General features: G+C 43.3%; 1 protein-coding gene across 3 annotated transcripts; it reads right to left on the reverse strand.

Moving 5' to 3' along the window:
- Positions 1 to 755: 755 nt before the first annotated feature.
- LOC144104630 (protein LTO1 homolog) lies at positions 756 to 23128 on the reverse strand. Of its 3 annotated transcripts, XM_077637764.1 has the most exons (7): positions 22411 to 23019; positions 20822 to 20881; positions 18914 to 18979; positions 13644 to 13749; positions 12526 to 12596; positions 12271 to 12385; positions 756 to 11108 (listed from the first exon to the last, which is right to left on the reverse strand). In XM_077637764.1, the coding sequence occupies exons 1-7, from the start codon at positions 22422 to 22424 to the stop codon at positions 11019 to 11021; spliced, it is 522 nt and encodes a 173-aa protein (XP_077493890.1). In that variant the 5' UTR covers positions 22425 to 23019; the 3' UTR covers positions 756 to 11018. The 3 variants fall into 3 exon arrangements, with proteins under 3 accessions (XP_077493890.1, XP_077493891.1, XP_077493892.1); XM_077637765.1 differs by lacking the exon at positions 20822 to 20881 and having other exon boundaries at positions 22411 to 23015; XM_077637766.1 differs by lacking the exons at positions 18914 to 18979; positions 20822 to 20881; positions 22411 to 23019 and adding an exon at positions 23063 to 23128.
- Positions 23129 to 23181: the final 53 nt, after the last annotated feature.

Below are 23181 nucleotides of genomic sequence, written 5' to 3' on the forward strand. Positions count from 1 at the left end.
CTACAGATGGCGCAGAGTTTTAGCACCGCAATATGATAAGCACAGTAACTGCGACCATGTGGAAAATGTGGCTGGACAAGCCTAGCAATGGTAGTGATGGCTATGCATAACCGTATCTGGTGTAAGGCTCCCAGGCTGTGCTAAAACTCTCGCAAGGGAGACGCTGCAGTCGAGAGCTCTGTATTAATTTTGAGACGCTGCAGTCGAGAGCTCTGTATTAATTTTGATCACAGGGGCTATACGCCGAAAGACGCCAAGAGAGACTGCGGAGCTGCCCAACAATAGCAGTGCCCTGTAAATGTCATCTGCTTCCAGCCAACCAGCCTGTGCATTGAAGGAAATAAGTTAAAAATGTGAGGTGGTGACACTTGGCATCTCAGTTCAACCAATGCTGTTAGGAGACAAGAGCAAGCAATATTTGAAAAGAATAATCAGGTCTTTTTCCTTACAGCTGGTTGACCTGTCGACTTCTCTATCTGTCATCACTCTACAAAATAACGGCCCTAAAGAAACTGAAAAAATCGGGCTTTAGTTATAACGATTTCATTTTGAATGCCTATACTTTTTCGTTCTTTGTGATTGGCTAATGCGACAGCAGGCCCCGCAAGTGATCGGCCTTAGTAAGTGACGAAGAGGGAGCACAGGGTGTGTCGTCGCATGAGCCAATCACAAAGAATGGCAAAAAAAAAATGGCCTGGGTGGTGATGTTTCGTATTAACCTGTTTACCCAGCACAGCTGTTGTACTCTTCTGCGATTTGTGAATTTGCGATTGCTCATCTTCGTTTCGAGGCATGTTCGCGGCGACATTCTGGTGCCACGTGGCTGTTGGGAGGGCTCTGTCTGCATTGTCTTCACGGTGTACGGTCACATGGAGCACTTGCTCAGGTGAAGTCACAGTTAGTCATTACGTGACAAGCAATGCTGTTATGCCAATGCCAACAGACACAGCTGGAACGATGAGCAACTGCGCTGTAATTACTACCACCAGTCTTTTTTTCACTGCACCTTTACAGAACAGTGCACAATTCGAGACTTGACTATGCAAACAAATTTGCAGAGTTCAACCCCTTGGAAGGCCATGGCCACACCACAAAACAAGATTCTTTGAGAGAAAAGCATAGCAAAGCCCATCCTAGACACGCTACTAGGGCTGTGCTCTTTCTCCACCAGAAAAGGGAAACGCTTCCGCAACATCTGAAGTGCTTAGCTCACTTAACGGAAAAACTTAGAAGCAAGATACTTGCTAGCCACAGATGTCGGCAAGAAGATCCTAAAGGCTGAATTTGAGCAAGCGGCAATGTTTTATCACATCTCTTTACATTTCTTCTTTGTTCAAAATGAGATAGACAGCTCCTGTTGCTCTGTGTTTTATAAGAAACAAAATGCCAACTTGCAGCAGGGGCCAACGCATGCAGGTATGCGTAGAATGAGCAGGGAATGCTTATTCTGCTTGCGAGTCCACATAAAGGCTCACTCAAGCTCTTGGCTACCATCGACTGAAACAATTCTACACAAGAAACTCTGCAATAATACACACAGTGCTTTCTATGCTGCGAACACATCACGCCGTGTATGATGAACCACTTAAGTCGTACTTCCTAGAAACTCGAGCTGCATTATCCCTTTCCACCTATTTGCTATACAGAATGTGAGACCTAGAACTGGTTTTCAAACTCACATGATGGAAACATTAAGCTATACCACATGAAGCTGTAAACACTAGTCTTCGACCAACACATGGCCCCTATAGACGACTTGATCTTGACGCCACGGAGGCCGTAATGGTCCACCATTTGCGGCTTCCACTGTGCAAGCCAGGATGACTAGCAAGATGCCTCGACTTCCGTCCTGAGCTTGGTTTACCATCATTGCGGCCACAGCGACGTCACCACAAGCCATTCATAGCATTAGCCATGTAGCATTCAAGATAACTCTTTGTTGTTCATAAAACTTGTCATTCAAAAGATTTCTCTGCTCTTTTTCATTAGGATTTAGTGCTCCTCAAGTAGGGCACAGATGAATACTGGAATGCAAGGTTTACAGGCTCGATAGCTGCAGTCAAGACTAGAAGAGGGTGTCATGCTTAACAGTGCAGTACGCTATAGTACATCCATGAGTTTTGTTACAGCAATGTAACAGCAACATCACACTATTCACAGCATTTCAGTCCAGTGCTTTCAGTTCTGATCACTGTCATTATCAATGCTAATAACTGCTTGTATAGGCTGAACATGGCAATGGGGCATGGAGGACAAACCACTGTGATAATGCATCAGCAATAGCATGACAGGCTGCACACAGTGATATTAATGTGAAAACACCAAGCACGCATTTCAAATATCAGCCCTATCATAAAGTCCATGCAAATAGTCCCTTCAATAAGTGTTTCATGAAAACACAAAGTTATAGTTTTTCCTATATGAAGCACTTCATGCGGTATCGTTTTTAGGTCAAATGAAGAAATGTGCAGGCATAGACAAAAGTAGAAAGAGCGGGCTGCCCAATTCCAACACTCCACATGTGCTGCTTGGCAATTAATACATTAAGGTTTGGAATTTCTGCTGGAAAGGCATGAACGCAATTACAGCCTGCCTGCTCCATTTGCTTTTATGACCACTTGGACGTCAAGCATTGCCCTCTCAAAATCTACACTTAATGAATGTTGCACAAAAGTATTTACTACAATGCAATATTTAGAATTCCAAAAAGAATGATGCTGGAGGCTAGAACAATAAAATTTCTGTGCCTAATGTATCTGATACAAGCTTCTGCAGTTGTTGCATGGAAAATTCATTCAACACGCTTGATGCAAATCCAAGCTCGACATTAACATGCAACAAGTCAATCAAGTCATGCAATAAATCGAGGTCCAAGCACAAAGGGGCTACCACATGTTCCATGGCTTAGCTTTCAACTGTTAACCACACAAAGATGACGAGAAAATGCAGAATTGTAAAAAGTTCCCTGGGCGTTCGTCATTTCTAGCTCAAAATTGAAACACCATGCATGGCTACCCATAATATTTAATCCTTATTGCGTCCACAAAGTCAGGTCAATATGCCAGGCATCAATAAGCCGTAACAGCTATTCAAGCTTCAGGGCAGTAGCTCTAGTAATGCGTTACAAAAAAATAAATGAAAGTAGAGCTGGGCCACTACCACAGCTCCAGTAAAAATTTTCACAGAAAAATTCAAACAGGAAGTTCATTTTTATGATGCATGCAACAATAGAGATGTAATAAATTAATAGATGTATGATGTACGGTGAATGACAGGACAAGTATCAAATCAAGTGTTCTAAGAGCGTTTCCATGGAAAGTGCAAGGCTACCTAAAGCTGCCAGTAATAAACATTTTGCTCCAAACACCAAACCTACATAAACACAGGTGAGCAATTTAAAGGGACCGTGAAATAATTTTGATGGTCACACTCTAATGCAAAAATCTGTAGAAAAGGTCTTTGTGAATATCTGAGTCAAATTTAAAAGCTCTGCAAAGACCCTACAGTTTACAAATTTTTGTTAAAAACCAATTAGGGCGACACTTCGCCAGGCGCTCTTAGCTGGCCCTCCCCCTCTTACATAGAGGAGGGAATTGGGAGAGCTTTTTCATTAAGCCTGGCCAATTGACATGTTTTCTTAATTTTTCTGCAGGCGCTTGAGTGCATCTCGAGTTCAGGGGGAAGAGACGGATTTAATCGTTGATATTTTCACTGTTCATGAAGCTAGCTTAAGAATTTTTTCACTGATGTGACGAGTGATGGAATACTGATCGCTTGTGGGCTTTTTTTTAACCTTCGTAAATATCGTTTCATGGCCCCTTTAAGAGTAACTATCTTCACAATAAATGCAAAAGAATTTCTCTTGGTCAGTCAGAGCTCTAGCTACCCGATTCTGATCACAGCATGAGTTAATTTCAGGGAAAAATTGCAGCATGACAGGACAACTGAACTTTTTGATATTGCGAGCACGAAGGAACAATAAACTGGTCAAATTTTACTGGAGCAATCAGACCATTTCAGTTCGCGCAGCCATTTTACACACATGCACGCTTTTGTACTGGTATTGTGTGCACGGCAAATTGGCGCAAAAGATGGCAGTGAAGTAGACAATATTGTTTCATCTACTGCCTCTTACATGGTGCACTGGTTACAGAGAACGCCACTACAGCTGCTTGCACCAAATGGTTTAAGCAGCAAAGGCGGATAACATTTCACCAACAATTTATGGAGCAAAGAAGGCTTAAGACTGCCAGAGAGATGTCGGAACAAGTCTGAAATGGCATCACGGTAGACAGAGTCGAATGCACAATTTTATAATACTGGACAGCAAGTACCGCTGTTAACAAGTGGGCATATTAAGCCTACGACGTACCACTCACCTGCCGTGTCAAATTAATTTATAAACAGGCCTGTTAAAGACAACACAGTGCTTTTAGGATTACAACGTTTCATCACGAGTCAAAAGTTTTAATTTACACATTTACGTGCTGCTCGACACTTTTATTTTTTGAACATTCTTCCCCAATTAAGTAGCCCCTGAAGTTGAAAGCCAGCTGGCAAGTTCTGCAGCACAAAACACCAACTCTGAATCTTTTACAGGGATAAACAAAATGGTGTACTAACTGTCAAGATGACTAAAAATTATAATAGAGAAATCAACTGGATTAGCAAATAAGCACTCGAGATTGTGAAATCACTTTGTTTTCAATGAAGAACACGGTGCCAGAAACTGAATAAAATAATATTAGTATTATGAATTATAAAATGTCTGCATGGACATGTTGAAGGACATGCTGACATGCACACAATTTTGAACTATGTTATACTGTTTGCTGTGTATACTAACAACAAAAAGCATCCCAGTTGCAGTAGGAGGAGTGCTGAACTTACCTCAAACAATGAAACCACTGCTAGGTGCAACATGCTTGAAAAAAAACCTACAAACTGTACATTCGATATGTACACAATTCTTTATCATCTCAAGAGTGCTGAACCACACAAGAAGCCCACAGCACAGCCGTCTGATGCAAAATAGCCAATCCACTACAAGTAAAAGGCTGTACAAAAAAACCAACCACCAGTAGACACGCCTGCGCAATGAGAGATTTAGTGACAGCTATTTACAATGATGAATGCCTTGTTCGTGGCGACGTCACTTTCTGTTTGCAAAGGTGCAAGTGAAAAAAAAAACGAAAATTAGTTTTGAGTAAAGGATACGGTGCAGGAGCTGTCTCCCAACTTGGTGGACACCCGAACTACACCGTAAGGGATGGTATAAAGGAAGAAGTGCCATAGTGGAGGGCTCCTGAATAATTTCAACCACGTGCACTGACATCACAGCACATGGGCGCTTTTGTGTTTTGCCTTCATTGGAACATGGCCACTGTGCAGGGGTTCGTACCCGGGAACTCTGGCTTAGTAGCTGGGTGCCCCAACCACTTAGCCCTGCAAATATTAGCGCCATTGAGCACAGAGGGTGTCACGCCCTTCTGCACCTTATTGGTACTTAGTGTTACGCCAACATGACCACAGAATTACGAAGCGTGCCCTTGCTGTCGCAGTCAAATAAACCTGATCATGACCATAACAGAAAGCAAGGAATTGTCACACCAGATGTTCCAGGCCTCTCTCCGGCAGAACTAAGCCCCGCAAAAAATGAGCATGACCACAAGACTACTACACACACGCGCACACATACCTCACCACCACAGCACACGAAAGAATATGACCAACAATACAGTACAACCAGCTCTATTGAGCACATCATCAGAGAGAAAGAGAGCAAGTGCAGAGAAAAAAAAATAGTGCAGTGGCAGCGGCCGCGTGAACATGGTGCATCACATGTCGGACAAGAAACAATGCAACACGTCAGAAACAATGGAACACTTCGAAACGGAGGCTGGCCCAGAGAGAAGCACACCAGCTGCCACGCCATGCGACAATTGAAACTCTCCTCACGCGTGTGTTGTGCGCAGCAACTTCAGAATGAAAAACGCTCTGTGGCTGAACAGTCTTGCGCTGAAGCAAAGTGCTGTGGATTTAATGGGCATACTTCGATGCCCTAAGTCACCTTTAGAAGCAGTACCGATAGTGCAAGAAATGGGTTCTGCAGTTCCAGGTAAAGTATGAAGTACAATAAGACATCAATGAAACTTCAAACACAAACCACAAAAAAAAAGAACTGCATAAGAAAACTAAAGAGTTGGACATAAATCTAAGTGTCAGTGCAGGTGCTGAAACACACTAGTTTTTTTCTAAATTTCATTTTGGCTGTCGTGAGCAAATAAGCTTTTTTCGGTTATGGCCGCCTTCGACCACTAAAGCTCTCACCAAACCCCACAAAAGGAACGTCGACCTGCATAAACTATACGCCTAAAAAATGAGAGCCATTCAAATGTCCCAAGTCCCTTAAATGAACTAAAATTCATCCTGGCCTAGGATTTCAAATGGCGACCATTGCCAGACCATGCTACCATCTCAGAAGAGAACGAAATGCATTGAGAGATAATTTCAAACAAAGGAAGAAGGCTAAGTGCAACAAAATTTTGGTACTGGAGATGGCCCAAACACCCTGTGTCCTTCTGCTGCTGAAGGGGATGGGATCCGGAATTTCAGTTTAGAAGCACAGGAAAAAGAAAAGCCTTTTCACATGGGTGAGTTGAATTTCTGTAAGACTCAATACAACTAACACTGCAGCGTGAACAGAAAAGATGAGCCCTGCTGGCGCACAACACTGCTATTTCTCGACAGCAGCTTAATGTACACTCAAGCACAAGCTGGTGACACACATCGGTCAGAAAGCAAAGATTAGTGCTTATGCAGGCATTGAGTCAAGCCCTCTTTCTGGCAGCAAAAACACTCTGGGAACCATTCGGTGACAAGAAGTGTGTAAAATGTTTGTACATGTTAGCAGTTAAGCTACTTCAGCTGCCGAACCACCCGCCAGGCAAACGTGAGGCAGTGGATATATACTGAGCTCACAGTGTACTATGGGTCATATCAGAAAAAAGGCAGTCTGTATACATATACATATATGTATATAATATAGTTTTGACGCAACAGCTTAGCGACTCACCATACAAAGACGTGCATACATGTCCTTGTTGTACACACTGGTGGCAAGGGCACCAAAGTACGGGGGAACCTTACAATGACATCACGCAACGCCGCGGCGCAGTTGGTGGTACAAAAAACAGCAGCAGCAGCAGTTGCGGTTTCCCGGCCTGGTCCTGAAGCACACCATTCTCATGCACCCCCCCAAAAGCCTGCATAGCGCCTGTTGAAGAAATCCTGAATGTATGGCACTTCTTTGCTCGCTCCAGCTCACTAGAACATCTGAAGAATGAAAAAGAGCCTCAGCAACCACACGGCACCACAAATGCATGACACCCCAAACATGTGGCACCCCAACTGCAAGTGGAACAATTTGCATGCACTGCATAGTAACAACTTAACTTAATACAGGTTAGGAAGGCACAAAAAAGAATAAGCAGCACTGATAGCCGCACGCTTGTCCATGTGGCTCGTCCTTTTTGTGTCTTCCTCACCTGTATTAAGTTGTTACTACGCAGCGCACACAAATTGATCCACTGGTCAAACCACTAGCCTGTAACCAAGCTGTATCTGAACTGCACGATACCTTAACAGAATGGCACCCCAAACACGTGGTACTTCAACACAGCTGCATTGGCAAGGGGAAGGCAGTGCAATGCCATCACCCTTTGCCCTAACAATGTCGTGCCATCACATTCTTTAGGCTTCCATGCGTGGCCACATTCATGTGTACCTTTTAATGCTGGTCAGTGGCATTAATCCTGAGAACCAAATCAGGATGTGTTCTTTTGGTAGCAGGCAATGCTGATGGCCAGTAGAAGACATCAAAGCGTATGTTGGTTTGGTTTATGGGGTTCAACGTCCCAAAGTGACTCAGCCTATGAGAGACGGCGTAGTGAAGGACTCCGGAAATTTCGACCACGTGGGGTTAACGTGCACTGACATCGCACAGTACATGGGCCCCTAGAATTTCACCTCCATCAAAATTCGACCGCCGCAGCTGGGATCGAACCTGCGTCTTTCGGGTCAGCAGCCGAGCACCATAACCACTCAGCCACCGCTGCGGCTTAAAAACGTATGTTGCAATTTAATGGTAAAGTGAACTTCAAAGTGTTGCAACAGGACATGACACCTCAGTGCTTTGGTACTGCTTCACTGCGCGCTACTGCTGCTGCTGTTGTCCGTTACATCTGTGAGGCCCTCTAGACAAGTGGGGCCGATTGAGCACAGCTCAAAGAACAGACCGTGCAGAACCAACACACACTTTACAGCAGACAGCTGTGTAAGGCAGAGTAGTTAAAGCCATCAATGGTGGATCAGTTCTTCCTCAATAACTTGTCTGGTGACCAAATGCAAAACTGGAAACTAGTGCAGTGCCACAATGTGCAGTAATGAACAACACTCATTGAATTGAACCAATACAGTAAGCAATCCATAGAATGGGAACTACTCTTCCAGTTTTTGCATACAAAAAGAAACAGAAGGCTTCTGCTGACCTCGTAGATCTTTCTTTGTTTATGCGACATAAGCACGCGTAATGTTATTTACCACATCTACTGTCTACCCTCCTAAAATAATGCCCTTGAGGTGACATAATATACAGTAATTAGATAAATCATAAATAGAACATAACAAATGGAAAAACATGTACTTTAGAAGAAATGTTGAGAAGACATACTTTATACGCACAAATAAATAAAAGGAAGCATTTTTCACTCTAACACAAGCAAATTCATAATTCTGCATTTGTGTTTAGAGGCAGAGGCTCAAATATCACAAAGTGTTCAGCAGTATTCAGTTTTTGGCACACAACTTTGTAAGTCATAAGGTGTAAAAAAAAGAGGCAGGCAGTGGCACTAATACACTCCTTGTGATAGAACCGAATTATCTTTTTCCAAGCTAGTTATCCATCTCAATGATCTGCCAGCACCCTAATAGATAAAATCCCTTTCATACTCAATAAATAATAACTTCCGCAACAGACCACACTGAGAGATAACCCAGGTGGCACTCCATTAATGCACCCACAACAAAGAAACTGGCAGATGTGCAAAAACAAAGTTTAATAATACATGTGTCTTCTGAAATGACAATAGAAAACCTTCAAAAATGACAAAAGAAAACCACTTGTCAGAAATTCTATGTAACAGCTTGCCAATGGAATTTTTCATCGTTCTTTTCAAGAAGACACTGACTTCACTGAAATTTCTAACTGGACTAATTGGTTCATACTTTTTATATTTCGAGATCATGAAAAACAAGACCCACATACGACAAGATGGCTGCTGACTACCAGCGTTTTCCTTCAGTCAATCTGCAGCCAAAGCCATTGCCTCTTGGACAAAAGTGATCTGCCAAACTGAAAGAAAAAAACATTAGAAAGGTACAAGGAGCAAAGTACTAGAAATATTTAAGGCTCCGCCAATTGTCTCTAGACTACGACACTTTGGCCACATGTGGAGAGATTAATAAAATGACAAACATGCAGCCTTGCCATAGAGAGGCAGAAGACAGAGAGAAAAAAGTGGTAGAGGAAAGGCATAAAGAGGCGGGTGTTATAGCAAGCATCTTGAAGTCAATCTTAGTACAGCAGTGTCAACAGAGAAAGCAAAAAAAAAAGAAGCATCAACTCGTAAAAGAAACTGTAGAAGGATAAAAACCTATAACAAAGAACCTATGTAAACAATCAAAAACAAATCTTAGCAAAACAGCGTCAAATATCACAGAAAAAGCAGAGATAAATGTGGAGAGAATGAGCAAACCAAGCAAAGGAAGAAAAATCTAGTAAAGAAAAAAAAATCAGCCTAAGCATGTTCGTCACTTTTATGAAGACCTTTTCCTCTGTCTTTTGCTCTATACTGCTGCAAACAAGGGCTCACTTGACTGTGTAAGAAGCAGAGGTTTTCAGCACTTGCCTTCTCACAGATCAGCAATTTGCAGTGTTTCAAGCCCCAAATGCCAACTCTACATTAGCAGCATCTTTAAACTATGCCCGGCTTTGTTCTTTTTATTTTGTTGATCATATAATTTACTTTGCACAATAAACTCTCTACAGCCAAAGCTCTTACAAACAGCTTGCAAGGAAGTTACTATCAATCATTAGGACACCTTTCTTAATGAATGCCCATATTGCCACACTGAGTGAATGCAATACTGCAGAATCAGAAGCACTTCACGAAACGCAAAAAAAAAAACTCAATAAAAATTCAGATTTAAAGATGGCACATTCTGCAGTTAGCATAACTGTTGGCTCAATGCCAACATTTAATCCAGTGCCCCTTACCAGAACTGTAATTTCCAATAACAACAGCCACCAAAAATGCAATGACAGATGCCATGATCTCCCGACATGCAACTCTGGAGCATCCTCATGATGTAACTACATTGATGATGTTTGTACCAGAGAAAACAAGTCTTCAAGAACTTCCTGCCTGCTTTCGAGCCATTCTGCTCATATCAGTGAGAGCTAAGCATTACTTCCCGGCAGTCCAAACGCTTCTGGCTATCTCACGACACTTACAGACGCAAATCCTCTCCTGAAGCCTCTTCAAATTTTTCTCTTCCTCTTTTTCAAAACGCCCACCATCAAAACTTACTGCACGCTCTTGAATTCCAATCTCGCCCCCATCAGGAACGTTACCAGAAGAACCGTCATTCCTGTCAGTCGAGTCAAAGCAAAAGTGTCCAAGAAGGAGCCACCATGCTCAGAGTACACAGCACGGCTGTGTTGAACTCGTCGAAGCCGGCGCTGAGAACCGACGCCGCTGAGGTCTCACGGGATGTGGCGTCACTCTTTGAGCATTGGGGGGCGACGGCGATGTGACAACAACAGCGGCAGTGGTGGTGGCAGGTGCGGACTCTGTTGGCGGCGACGGCGATGACGTCACTGGTGGGACCTCCTCAGTTTCGGGGCTGTCGCTACCCGCACCGTCCTCTGCGGGAGCCTCCCCGGAGGTCAAAGGTCATCAGAAGGACATCTCGGGTCGTGGTGACGACGGCTCCCCTTCCGGGTGAAGTTCAGACTCTTGCGTGTTGATGTTCAATATCGACACAACCTGCATATCAGGGAGGACGACAAAGACGGTCATATGGTGAAAGGCATGTCATGTGGAAGTGATTGCACGAAACACAAGACTTCAAACACCTCACAGTGCACAGGCTGAGAGACTGCACTCAGGGGAGAATTCTCAACTTAGGGTTTGGCTGGTTCCAGCTGGGATCGGGTGGCACAGGCTGAAAATCTACTGCTGCCAACGAGATACTTCTAAATGAACCTGGACATTGTGCCTATGTAAAAGCACTAGAACAAGAAAACCCACTCAGTACTGCGCAATTCCACTAGGAACCAGATGGAGCCAAACTGCACTACATCTTTTTGCAACTGTGACCAGCCTTATCAGCTTTTTCAGCCTATGGTTCGATTTATGCCTCAGCTTGCCTGGTGTGAGATACAGTATTTTCAGCTCGGACCAATGCTGCTCCCAGTAAATGTAACAAGAACCCTTAGCAGGACTAATTGGAATGCTAAATCATTCGAACTGGGGCTATCACATACACTTTAATATTCTCACACTGGCTACTAAAGCCTAAAAAGTGCATTTTCAAAGAGACTTTTGCAGTCAATGTGTTCATCTGTAGGTACCATTCGCTATAAAACTGGCTACACACTGACGAACAAAAGCACCACTGATTTTGACAAACAGATATGCTAGAATATCATGTTCGAGATATCTCATACAATGGGACCTACAGGCTGCAAACTGGCAATTCTAACCGAGCCTAGGGCCAGTTCCTCATAAGACCCATTCTGACCAGACCAGTTCAACAGGAGCTGTTATCCCTGGTGCCCATTCCAACTACAGCTAACTAATCTGAAACCCATACAGAGTGAAACCAGTTCAACTGGTGGCAATTACAAGCATAGCCCACTCAAATGAAACAACTGAGAAGGGTACGAGCCAGTTCAACTGGGATTAGTTTGACATTTTCATTAGGATTATGTGCTTTTTCTTTTAGCTAATGCAAACAGTTCCATGCGCTCCATTTGGAACCGTTCAGCCATAGAATATGACACCAAAAAGAGTTCTGAATAGTACTTTTACTACGAAAAGTTTTACACACTATTTAATAATCCCAGAATTGTATAAAATCCTTCCCCCTCATTCAAGATTGGCTACTGCCGCTCCAACTCTGCAACAAAATTTCACTCTTCCTCACCTGCTTGAACTTAGCTCGGATCTTGTGTAGCTTCTCAAACATGTCCTCATCTGCTATGTTGACCTGGGGAAAGTTCTTCGTCATCTCAAGAAGTGCCTTTAAGGCCACCATTTTTCTGAAAGCAGTGCAAAGACAAATTAGACACTCTCAAGCCTGAACCAAGGTCATTTTGTATGAATGCTACAGGTCACTCAAAAGCAACCCCCAGGGGTGCTTATGAGCACACCGGGCAGCCCAAGAGAATGCACCACACACCTCTGCTTTGCAATCTCTTCACGTTCCAACACTGTGATCCACGCATGAACGAACCCTTGATAAAACCCCAGCTGAAACAATGCACAGGAATGCACAAGAGGTTAAGAGAATGCAGTCTGATGGTTATCACTTGATAAAACGAAAACAGTGTGGAAACGCATACACTAACAAGTGCCTGAATTTCAGGGAAGTGTTCTTTTTTTTTTTTTTCTGACACTGCAATAAACACCTCAATTCAGCACAAGACACCCAGGTAATAAGGTGGCTGTTTATATGAACTGCATGCACCCGAGACTTGACTACTATTTTTGCAATGCAAGAAGCCAAAGTAATGCTCCTAGCCCATACTTTCAGGAAGAGTAAGAAATGAGTGCATTATGAAGCAACCACTTAAGATCAGGTGCTAGAGGTGCACTTTTCAATTGCCTTAAGCAAAACAGAGGCCAATACAAAGGCACAAGGATGTCAGTTTTGATGGCTACGCCAGGCAACACTTACTAAGAAGACTTTTTACTCTTTGGCTATTCATCCTCACAATCATCATCATCAGCCTATATATACTGCAGGACAACAACCTCTCTCATACCCCTCCACTTAGCCCTGTCCTCTGGATTCTTGCAAAGCCTAAATTAGTGCTCAGAATGTGCATTAAAATGACCTTTAAGTGTGATATTGGTAAAATTTTTCATTATTTCAAGCTTTACTTCCTTGCCAAGCTTTAATTCTCCAGCATTAACTCATTAGGTTGGGCAGTAAAAATTGGGCTAGTTGGTAAGTCACGATTTGGAGGGTGGCTTAGCGTGTGAGAAACAAGGATATGAGGTGCTTCCTGTTTTTTCAATGCTCCGTTGATCATTTTTTAGCCCCCAGATTATCTTAGTTCAGTTTACCTTGACATCTAGCCGCCTCCTCAAATCAGTGGATAGCTGGGCATGAACATTTGGTCCATCGTGCACGTCATTTCACTTTCAATTCTTTCAGTTGCAAGTTAGAGCTCATCCTGTGTCCCTCTCCTGTCCTTGTTTCTTTCATGCTCAGCCCCCTCCAAATCACTAGGTTGGCACCCGGGAAAAAAAAATATGCAAAACCTGTCCAACGAAATCCACCAAGAGACGAACCTCGGTGGCAATCTGTGCGCCCCTCTGCAATCCGAGCTGATAGCCGTCTCTCCATCCAACTTCTTCTCCGAGGCTGAAACCACGAGTAAAGCCCATCTGCCGATATCTGCGCCGAAAACAAGTGTGGTGAGCTACGGGTCTGACAGTTAAAAAGACTTTCAAAAACGAGCAGCACCCGACTGACAAACCGCGCTAAAACTTCACTCTTCTCGACTATGTATTAACTTCCTGTATTCTATGAATGCCTTACTTTAAAGTTGGACAAACACGTAAGAAACAAAATGGCAACACAGGCTCTATTGTTCTAATTGCTAGCACATTCATTCAAGATTGAAGTGAACATGTTGTGCGGTGCCTATGACACAGAGTGACATATAGGCTTTCTGTCTCGATACCTTCACAGAGCAACCAAGGCATTCCTTCCACTCCGCGACAAGAAATCAAGAGACGAGAGTCAGCTCACATGTTTGCTCAAACGTAATTACAATAAACTCTTATTAATTCGGACTCGCTTCATCCGAACTATCAGTTTCTTCAAATTGATGCTTTAGCCCCAACAACATCAAGTGTATCAAAAAGGCTCTTTTTAACTTGAACTCTCCTTAATTTGAACAAGGTTTCAGTTTCCTTCGAGTTCGAATTATCGAGGACTGACAGCATAATACTACAGGCTTGAATGTTTCATCGGCATTAACCACTTCAAAAAAAAAAAAACATTCCGGAAACATGACACTGGTCATTCAACCTGCCTTCAGCATGCAAAAAAAAACATAAAAAGGAATGTCACGTGTGCGCAGCAACTTCACTTAAGATTGGCCCAATTAATCTGAGTTCAAGGCTGCTTTTTCTGTGACTGCCACAACTAACTTGTATTCCAATGCTATGAAATCGTATGTAGTTACTTCCACGTGACTGCTGCAGGCATGTGCAATAAGCTGGAATGCAAAGCGAAGACACATATGCCGTACTTCTCAATTTTACAGCGAGATATTCCTTTACAACTGGTTTATGAATATGTACTTCAGTAGACTCTTTACCCAGAAACATGAATCAGGCTAGTTGTACATTGCAGCTGAAAGCAGACAGAAAAAATATTTTGTTTCGTTGACCAGAGTTGTTCATGTTTCATTCTGGCCTGACTGCACATTACACAGCATACCGAGGGTCACACTGCAGCATCAGTGTGATTAACCTCACCTGTTACAGTACACAATATTAATCATTCTAATAACAAGTCCCACACAAATGTCTTGTGCTTTTGGCGTAACACCTCAAAAGGTAGCCTGCAGACACACACAAAAAGTTTAGCACCGCGTCATTTAGCTACCTTGTTGTCTTGCCCTCTCTGCAAGGTCAATAATTCATCGTCGAAAACGGACATGCCAACTTAAGCACCTTGAATGCTTGCCAAAGGCAGAAGCAAACATTCCGCCCCCTGTAGCTCAACAGAGCGAAACTTGACTTTAAAAGGCCAGCTGGTCTTTCGAGCTTACCTTAGCAAGTGCCCAGAAATGTGAAAGCTTTGCAACACTAGCACTTTGTGCATTGACTTGCATCAGCGTAGTGATACGATGCTGCTGACGACTAAAAAGCCAAGTACATTCTTGCCCCGTCAAATTTGCTTTTCTTTCCAATCTGAAGCCCTTTCAAATTCAAATCAGATAGAAGGAGCGACAGAGACACGAAAGAGGATATTAGGAACATTCCGGCTACTCAGAGAAGCAACAGCAAAGAAATAAAAACCACCTCTCAGGTGGGATACAAGCTGGCCTGCTGTAGTGTGCTTTGCAGTAGCTCCCCTCCTACGTACTCGAATACGGCCTAAAAGAGCTCAGGGATGGTATAATGTATGATTACCCAGCCGATTCCACGCTATTTTTGAATTTCCTGCTCCTCACCATTGGCTAAGTGATGCTCTGCATTCGCTCTCAGTTATAGGCTGAAGCCTAGGGCATGGCTTCACTCAGCCAATGGCGAAGGGGAGGAAACAAAAAATTGAATCAATTCAGGAAGAGAACAATATATTACACCACCAACCCAGAACATTACGACAACGTAATATAGAATCTTTATGATGGGCTGCACACATTTCCGAGAATGACGAATTGACATAATGCACTGACTGAATGCACAAGCGTGTCTATCGCTTAACATTCACTTTATAAGAATCAAACTGTTTTACTACATTACCTGCACCCGTCTCCACTGCACTGCCTCAGCAGTATGTAAAAATAAATAAATGGGGTGCTGTGTGCAAGTACAACGCAATGCATGTTCAGTTGTTGCAAGTCTGCTTGAAACTGTGAAGGACAGTTAACGCTTTATCCAGGCACTTACAAAAGACAAAGGGCCATGTATTCTAACAATGCAGTGTGAGCCGCAGAAAGGTAGGTAGGCAAGGGTTGTTGGCCCGGCCTACTTACGAGACCCCCTAAGAATAACACACCTGGAAGGCTTTATGGTTCAAAAGAGGGGTAGTAGCATCTCACAAAGAAAAGGTACTGCAATAATCAATACTGCCATACCTCAATAATCACAGTGAGATGTTGCTGCCTGAACGTTCAACACAGCATAGTGGAAACGGTGACATGTCACGGGGATCTCTTAACATGACAGCCAGTGCACTTTACAATGAATGTTAAGCTCCTTCATCATATGCCATTTTGCACTTTGCCTCATTTGAAATAAGACCATTTTTAGCAAGGCATCTAACTCGAAGCCAGATTAGTTCAGACCATCAAACCAGACATACCCTGCCTCATAATGGTTAATCCATTCACTGGTGGAAAGACCACTGCAACATGCCACCATATGTGATGGCGGTATTAGCAATCCAGTAAGTATAGTCATCTAAGTAGAAGCGTGGCCTAGTTGGTAACTTATCATTACCAGCGCCAGGTGGGTGCCGCTCTCGCAGAACAAAGGCCTCTAATGACCCTCACCTTGCACAGATTGTGGCCACCCTATGCCCCCAGTTTGTATTCAATTAATGCAGTGGATTCTTTACTGCTGGAAATGTGTTTCCCTTCCCCAGTTGTCCATTCTGTCCCTAAATTAACCCCCATCAATCTGTCCAATCAACATGTGATGTGTCCTGCGAAGTCTATTTTCATCTCCTAAACTTCATCCAAATTATCAACTCCCATACTTTCTCTCTTCTGCACTTCTCACAATCTGCCTTTTAGAGTTATGCCTACAAATGATATTTTTACCACAATACTAGTTGTTAATGACAGGCTCCAGCCCCCCTGCCTGAGATCGCTGTCCACATTAAACGAAATCATCAAAAACACAGGTCACATAGATTGGGTAATAAAAAGAAATAAAAACAAAGCACCCAACCCATACTACCAGTTGGCACCAAACCCATGTCATATGTGACCTATAAGTTATATGGCCCACTGTTAATGGCCCATAACCCATTGGTCACGAGTTCTGGCCTACATTCGGCGACCTACAGACACTGGGCCACATAACCTTTGGGCTATCGGTCATGTGGCATATAAGTTATATACCCCAATGCTGATTGCCCATCACCCATGGGTCATGAGTTCTAGCCTACTATAACACGACTCACTGCCAATGGGCCACATACATAATTAAGAAGTCATGCGACCTAAAGGTTAGGTGGCCCATTGTTGATGGTCCATAACCCATGGGTCATGTGACCTATGGATTATGTGACTGATTGTTAAATTCCCAAAACTAATGGGTCATAAGTTAAGTGGCCCACTGTTATATGACCCACTGACAATGGGTCACATGACCTTATGAGATATTTGGACCACTGACGATGCCCAGCCACAACCCATGGGACATGAGTTATGGGGTCCATAGTCAGTGGGTCATGTGACCCATTAAACCCCCTCGCACATGATTATGACCCCAACAATCTTCTTATGCACCATGACCCATTAATAGCTGATGCTGGAATGCGTATCATGTTATGTGAATGCCGCTTAAACTTTCCCTCAATCATCCGCTATGATGTTCCCGGGCCCCTTTCAAATTTTGAAGCGAAAGCTTCACTACGCTAGGTTTTCAAGAGGGCAGCAGCAGCGCAGTCACGTGACAGGTGTCACGTGGCAGGTCATGCGAGCTACTGACGTCATCACAATCTGCCCACCGTGGCAGGTGGCAACTGCCCCATCGGACTGTAAGTAACCTCCCTGCCATGGCAGGTGGAGATTGAATTGATGATTGGCCGAGAGGCCACATGACCTTTTAACTTGATCTGCTGATTCAGCCATGTGATCTCGAAGCATCCCGTCTAACCAGCGACGCCGAGTTGGTTTCAAGTGAGACGGAGCGCCGGCAGACTGACTTTGTGATCAGACTCAGCGAGTCTGACTTGGCTACATGTGCATTTCATCGACGCCTTACAGACAATCCGTTCGGCAGTGTGTGTGACGTTTGTGAACGTAGCCATGCAAAGGATGCTTTCGCTTCTCACTAGGGCTAACCAAAGTTTAAACCATAGCTAATTTTTTTATTAGCCTCCGTGTGCAGGTACTAGAAGAATATAACTGATGAGCAGCAAGAGAATGCTGCTAATTTCAGAATAGTTTCATTGGAAGTCTGTATACTGTAGCTGCTCTCTGTTCTGCCTTATTGTATGCAGTGAAATACACCAGCTACATGATCCCACAAGCCATAAAGAGCGCCTAGTTTCAGTTGCAGAAACTAATAAATGCAAGAGCCTAAGTCGATCGCGACGAACAAACTGTGTATAACATGCCCAAAAGCGCACCACTCCTTGTGTACCCAAACACTGCTGTCATGCAAGTTCTAACCAGAACTGGTCCAAATGCTAGAATACAGCCCTGGTCAACCCACAGCCTCTACACCAATCTCCATTCCACATTCAGCTCTCCACAAAGGCTTCATCTACCACCTTCTATCCTGCTCTGTTCAAAGCTTGGATGTGCTCCAACTGTTAGGAACTCGACGGAGGTTAATAAGGCTGTATGACAAGACATTCAGTGGCAGCGGGACGCTGTGATGAATGCGTCGTTTGCCATGCAACATGGTGGTGCCCTCTTTGCTCGGAGGTGAGTATAGCGCAAGCACTAGTTGCCCCTGCTGGGAACAGAGGATGCCACAAAATTCATAGCGTAACAAAAGACCTGTCTCTGCCCTTCATTTCTCCTCCATGCTACGCCAACGACGCCGCAGAAATGGGAAGCGTGCCTTTAACAGCTGTCGCTGTAAAGGAATAGCAAGAACAGCTGGACGATGGCACACAAGGCGACTGTGCTTTCCTTGCGTACCTCTGATCAACAGGTGCCGGCCCTTCTTCCGAGTTGCTATGCCTAGGTTTGGGATAAGCCCTAGGCCTAATGCATTGATGAGGGAGGAGGGTGAAGACAGGGCAGAGAGAATGAAGGGATGGTGGAAGTGGGAAAGAAAAGGTCGGGTGCACAAGGGAAGGCAGAGGTGGAAGGGAAAGAGAGAAAAAGGGACAAAAGAGAAAGACAGTGCTTGATGAGACTACAGGGCTACGGTGCGAGTAAGACGGCAAAAAAAGAAAGTGAGTGAACAAGCCTTCAGCGTGCCCTCACAAATGAAAAAGCATCCTGGCTCCAACAACACTGCAAAGCAAAGGTTTCTCAAAGAAAACTTTACAATAATCTCACAAATTACACTGCTGACACAGCACTAAAAAAAAAAAAAGATGTCTCTCACATATAGCCAGCACAAAAATTGTCAAAAAAAGTGGCGTTAAAAAGCCAAAAGCAGTTAAAAAAAAGACTGAAACAGCGACCAAAAAGTCTGACTGCACCAAAATGCAAAAGTACCATCAAAGTTGTTGGTACAATGATGCTAGGCTCAAAATACAGAGGGAATCATCGTTTGCCAGGAGAAGGAAAAAGTTTCCTGACACTGACTGCCAGAGAAGAAAGGCACAAAAGACAGTGCAGCTACTTTTGAAGCAAAAGGAAAAGTGAAAAACAATCCGTGCACAAGAAACAAAACAAAGGGATCAAAACTAGGAACACTGTAACCAGCATCATAAGAATACTACTAAAAAAATACCTACAAGTAGCTATACTGAAAGCACCAATTCTGCGCTCAAAGGAGCCAACCACTATTCACAGTAAAAAGACGCCAGCAAATTGACAACCATGCCACAGTCTGAGCCTCAAAATGATATTCAAAAACCGTGCAGAAAAATGCGGCTGCTGCTATAGTCTAAGCAACGCATACCTATAAAGCAAAAGTAGATATGCTGGGCACCTTCATGTAAACTGATGGGGAATCTTCAAAAGAGTACTGAAAAATTTTTTCGAGTTCTGGTTCATTTTTTTTCTTCTACTTCCAAGAAACTGACCCAGCAACTTTCTTTTTTGCACTAAAGCCAACCAATTACTGGAATCCTACTTGTTCTAGCCTGCAATATAATTTATTACACTGCTGTTCATTATGGCCAGCTCGCATTGTAGTGGGCCAAGTACACTGTAATGCCGCATGGCATCACTCTGGCAACACAAATGGCCACACAAATGGCCGCAATGCAGACTAGCAAAGTTTCAATGTCTTTTTTTTTTTTAATTTCGTATTTGGAGTACATTACATGGTTACAGATCTATATAGCAGGAGACCCATAAGTCAAAACTGAAAATAGGGCCTTCTATAACTGCATAAACAGAGCACAGGTTTACCACATGCTCACTCCTTGGACAAGTTGCCATAAGCAGGCAAACTGCCAACATCAGCGCTGTTTTTTTGAACGCTGGAAAAGATTATTGACCTCACAGTGTGAATTCTGGTATGCTGATGTGACATCTACTCCCTTATAGGTAGTAAATATATTCTGGGTAGTATTCATTACTCAGTGCTTTATCGATAGTAACAACATGTATAACTAAAACAAGACCACACAGATATCCTAGCTCTTCGGGCTTTTATGTCAGTACTCCTTCAAGAGCCTCCAAAAGCAAGTAATCAATGCCATGCAAAGTGCAATCAAAAAAAGAAAGAGTGCCCGCAGAGGCAGTTAACCACTGTATAGAATAGAATGAGAAGAACCAATCAGAAGGTCAAATGAGCAGGCAATGCATTCTTCAAATAAAAACCAGAATCAACAAACAACTCTGAGCAGGCCTAAATATCTTGCAATGACAGGTACCGAGAAAGACAGAGCAAGAAGTTGAGTGACAGTGTCGGCGCACAGTTACCTGGCGTCGACGGGAGGGCCTTCTTCCGAATAGCTGTGTTTCGGTTTAGGGTGCCGAACCCTGAACCAACCAATGGTGATGAACAAAAAGAATCAGAGGTGACGCGAGACCCAAAAAATGAAGAGGAAGGTTTCGACTAGTTTAGAGTCGAATTCGGAAATGGTGGTCCCCAGTGAGTCTTAGTACTTATGGACTTTACAAAAACTGGGAGCTCACCAGTCCCCAAAATTTGTTCAAAAAAGCCTAAGTGGCAAGATGCATTTAGGGGAATCCCGAAGATGCAGTAAAAATCTAACAGGGGAACCAAACAACCTGAGTGCAATGGCGAACCTATTATTTTCAGGCCAACGCTAGCTAACCTAAAAAGAAAACTGCACACCTTTCTCAAGGTATGGCTGAACAAGATCCTTGTTAGTCTGGGGATGAATTCTGGTCACCATGAAGGATTCTGACAAGCATAACACATTAGAATAACTTCGCCTTTAACATGTTGACCAGTTGGACCTTATTACCTATAATCTGCCTATCCAGATTAACTTGTGTTCTACGAACACCTGCTTACACATCAGAAGGAATTTCCCAAATCATTTGAGAAAACTGTGCAGATTTTCTTTGCAGCTAATAGGCAGTCAATTTTAAATGTCTTTTAGTTAAAATATGAAATTTTGTTCCAGCAGGTGCTTCAGTGCAGTCGTGGGACATTCACATGCCAAAAAAGCAGGCTTTCATGCATACATGGTTAGTTCCTGCTCACACCAATAATATAGCAACAGCAAGTTTGAACTACAGTCCCACCTATCGTTATTTCCAATGTAGATGGCACCATCGGTCCCACCTATCGTTATTTCCAATGTAGATGGCACCATCGGTCAACCAAGTGGTGCCATCTAGTAAGAAAAATAATCCATAAACTGTGGTAACCTCGCAGAAAAAGCATGCCTCTGGTATGCTAGTATCCGACAAAAGACTTCACAGTAGCTCAAGTGTTGGAACTGTCCCTTCAAAGAATTACACCGTGCATTAGCATAACATTACCCCTTACCGCCCTTTTTAAATCATTTCGAAACAAAATAAATCATTAACGGATATTAATTTTGCCTGCATCCTGGTATCCTTGAGGTATTTCGATTTCCATCTAATAATAATGGCCTTGCAAAGAGCTCCTATCAAATGCCCAAGCTTTGCAAGGAATGAAACTTAAAAGGCAGAGGTAAGTATCGTTTCACTGCACAGTCGTGAGTAAGCATAATAAACGGCCAAAGTAGCGAAAAAAAGACCCCCTAGATATAATATTTCCAGGCACTAAAATTAGCATTTCAGTTAACGAACAAATGTCGCTACGATCGTAATGTAATGGAATGAAGTTGAGGTGCTACGACCAGAAAGCGCTCGCAGTACGTTGGCATCGTAAGACATGGTCTGGCAAAATGAGAGAAAAAAACCAAAAGAAATACAGCTTCTGTACATCAGTACATGACTGCTGAAACGGTATTATGTCATGCAAGGAACTGCGTGCGAAGTTATAAAAAAGTGAAAAAAAAAAAATGCACCGATATACGCGTTATTATTTAACGCCGAAGCGAACCCACCTCTGAAATTCCATTTTTCTTCTTGGTGTGGAGTATTCGAGGTGTCTAGGAGTCGAAGCTTTTTTTTTTCTTAGCGTCAAAGTATCCCGAAGTGAAAACAATGTTTTGGAACGAGTCCTTACGATTTCACAACAGTTCCACGCACATAGCGCACGCAGATAGACACACACACTCCGCACACCACACGTTACTACGGCACAAGGAGTGGAAGGAACGCCTGGTGACAAAAACAAAACAGAGTAACGAGAACGATGGTATATGTATCGAAGGATGAGCAACTCGAGCCGTCAGATTAAAGCTGACAGGTATCCCATTCCCCTAGCGCATCTATCTGTTGACACAATCGATTACAGAAAACAATCCGGTTCACATATATGGTTGGCCCTGTCAGAAAGGTGAATATTTTGTCCAAAAGCAAGAGGCACGTTCGCGTGAGAAAAGGTCACAGGGAAATAAATATTAAGCGTGAAATGTTTTTCCAGCCAACGCTAGCTAACCGAGGCGTACAGTAGCATTAGTGCACAAGCTTTTTGATCGTTTCAGGCCACGAGAAAACGCTATAAACGCACTTAAGTGTAAACATAAAGCGCCCTACAAGGAACTACGACGAGAATCCAAAGAAATTTTAAGAAGAGGAAATCAAAAAACGCACTTTTCTTCGGCCAACACTATGTCATCCAGCACGTCGTTGAAATCCATCGCCATATTTTCAGTTTCGGGAGAGTGGTGGACGTCAGCCGTGCCTACAATAAAACAGCAGTTGCGAATCCT

Source organism: Amblyomma americanum, chromosome 9 (genome assembly GCF_052857255.1).
Source record: "Amblyomma americanum isolate KBUSLIRL-KWMA chromosome 9, ASM5285725v1, whole genome shotgun sequence".
NCBI lineage: Eukaryota > Metazoa > Arthropoda > Arachnida > Ixodida > Ixodidae > Amblyomma > Amblyomma americanum.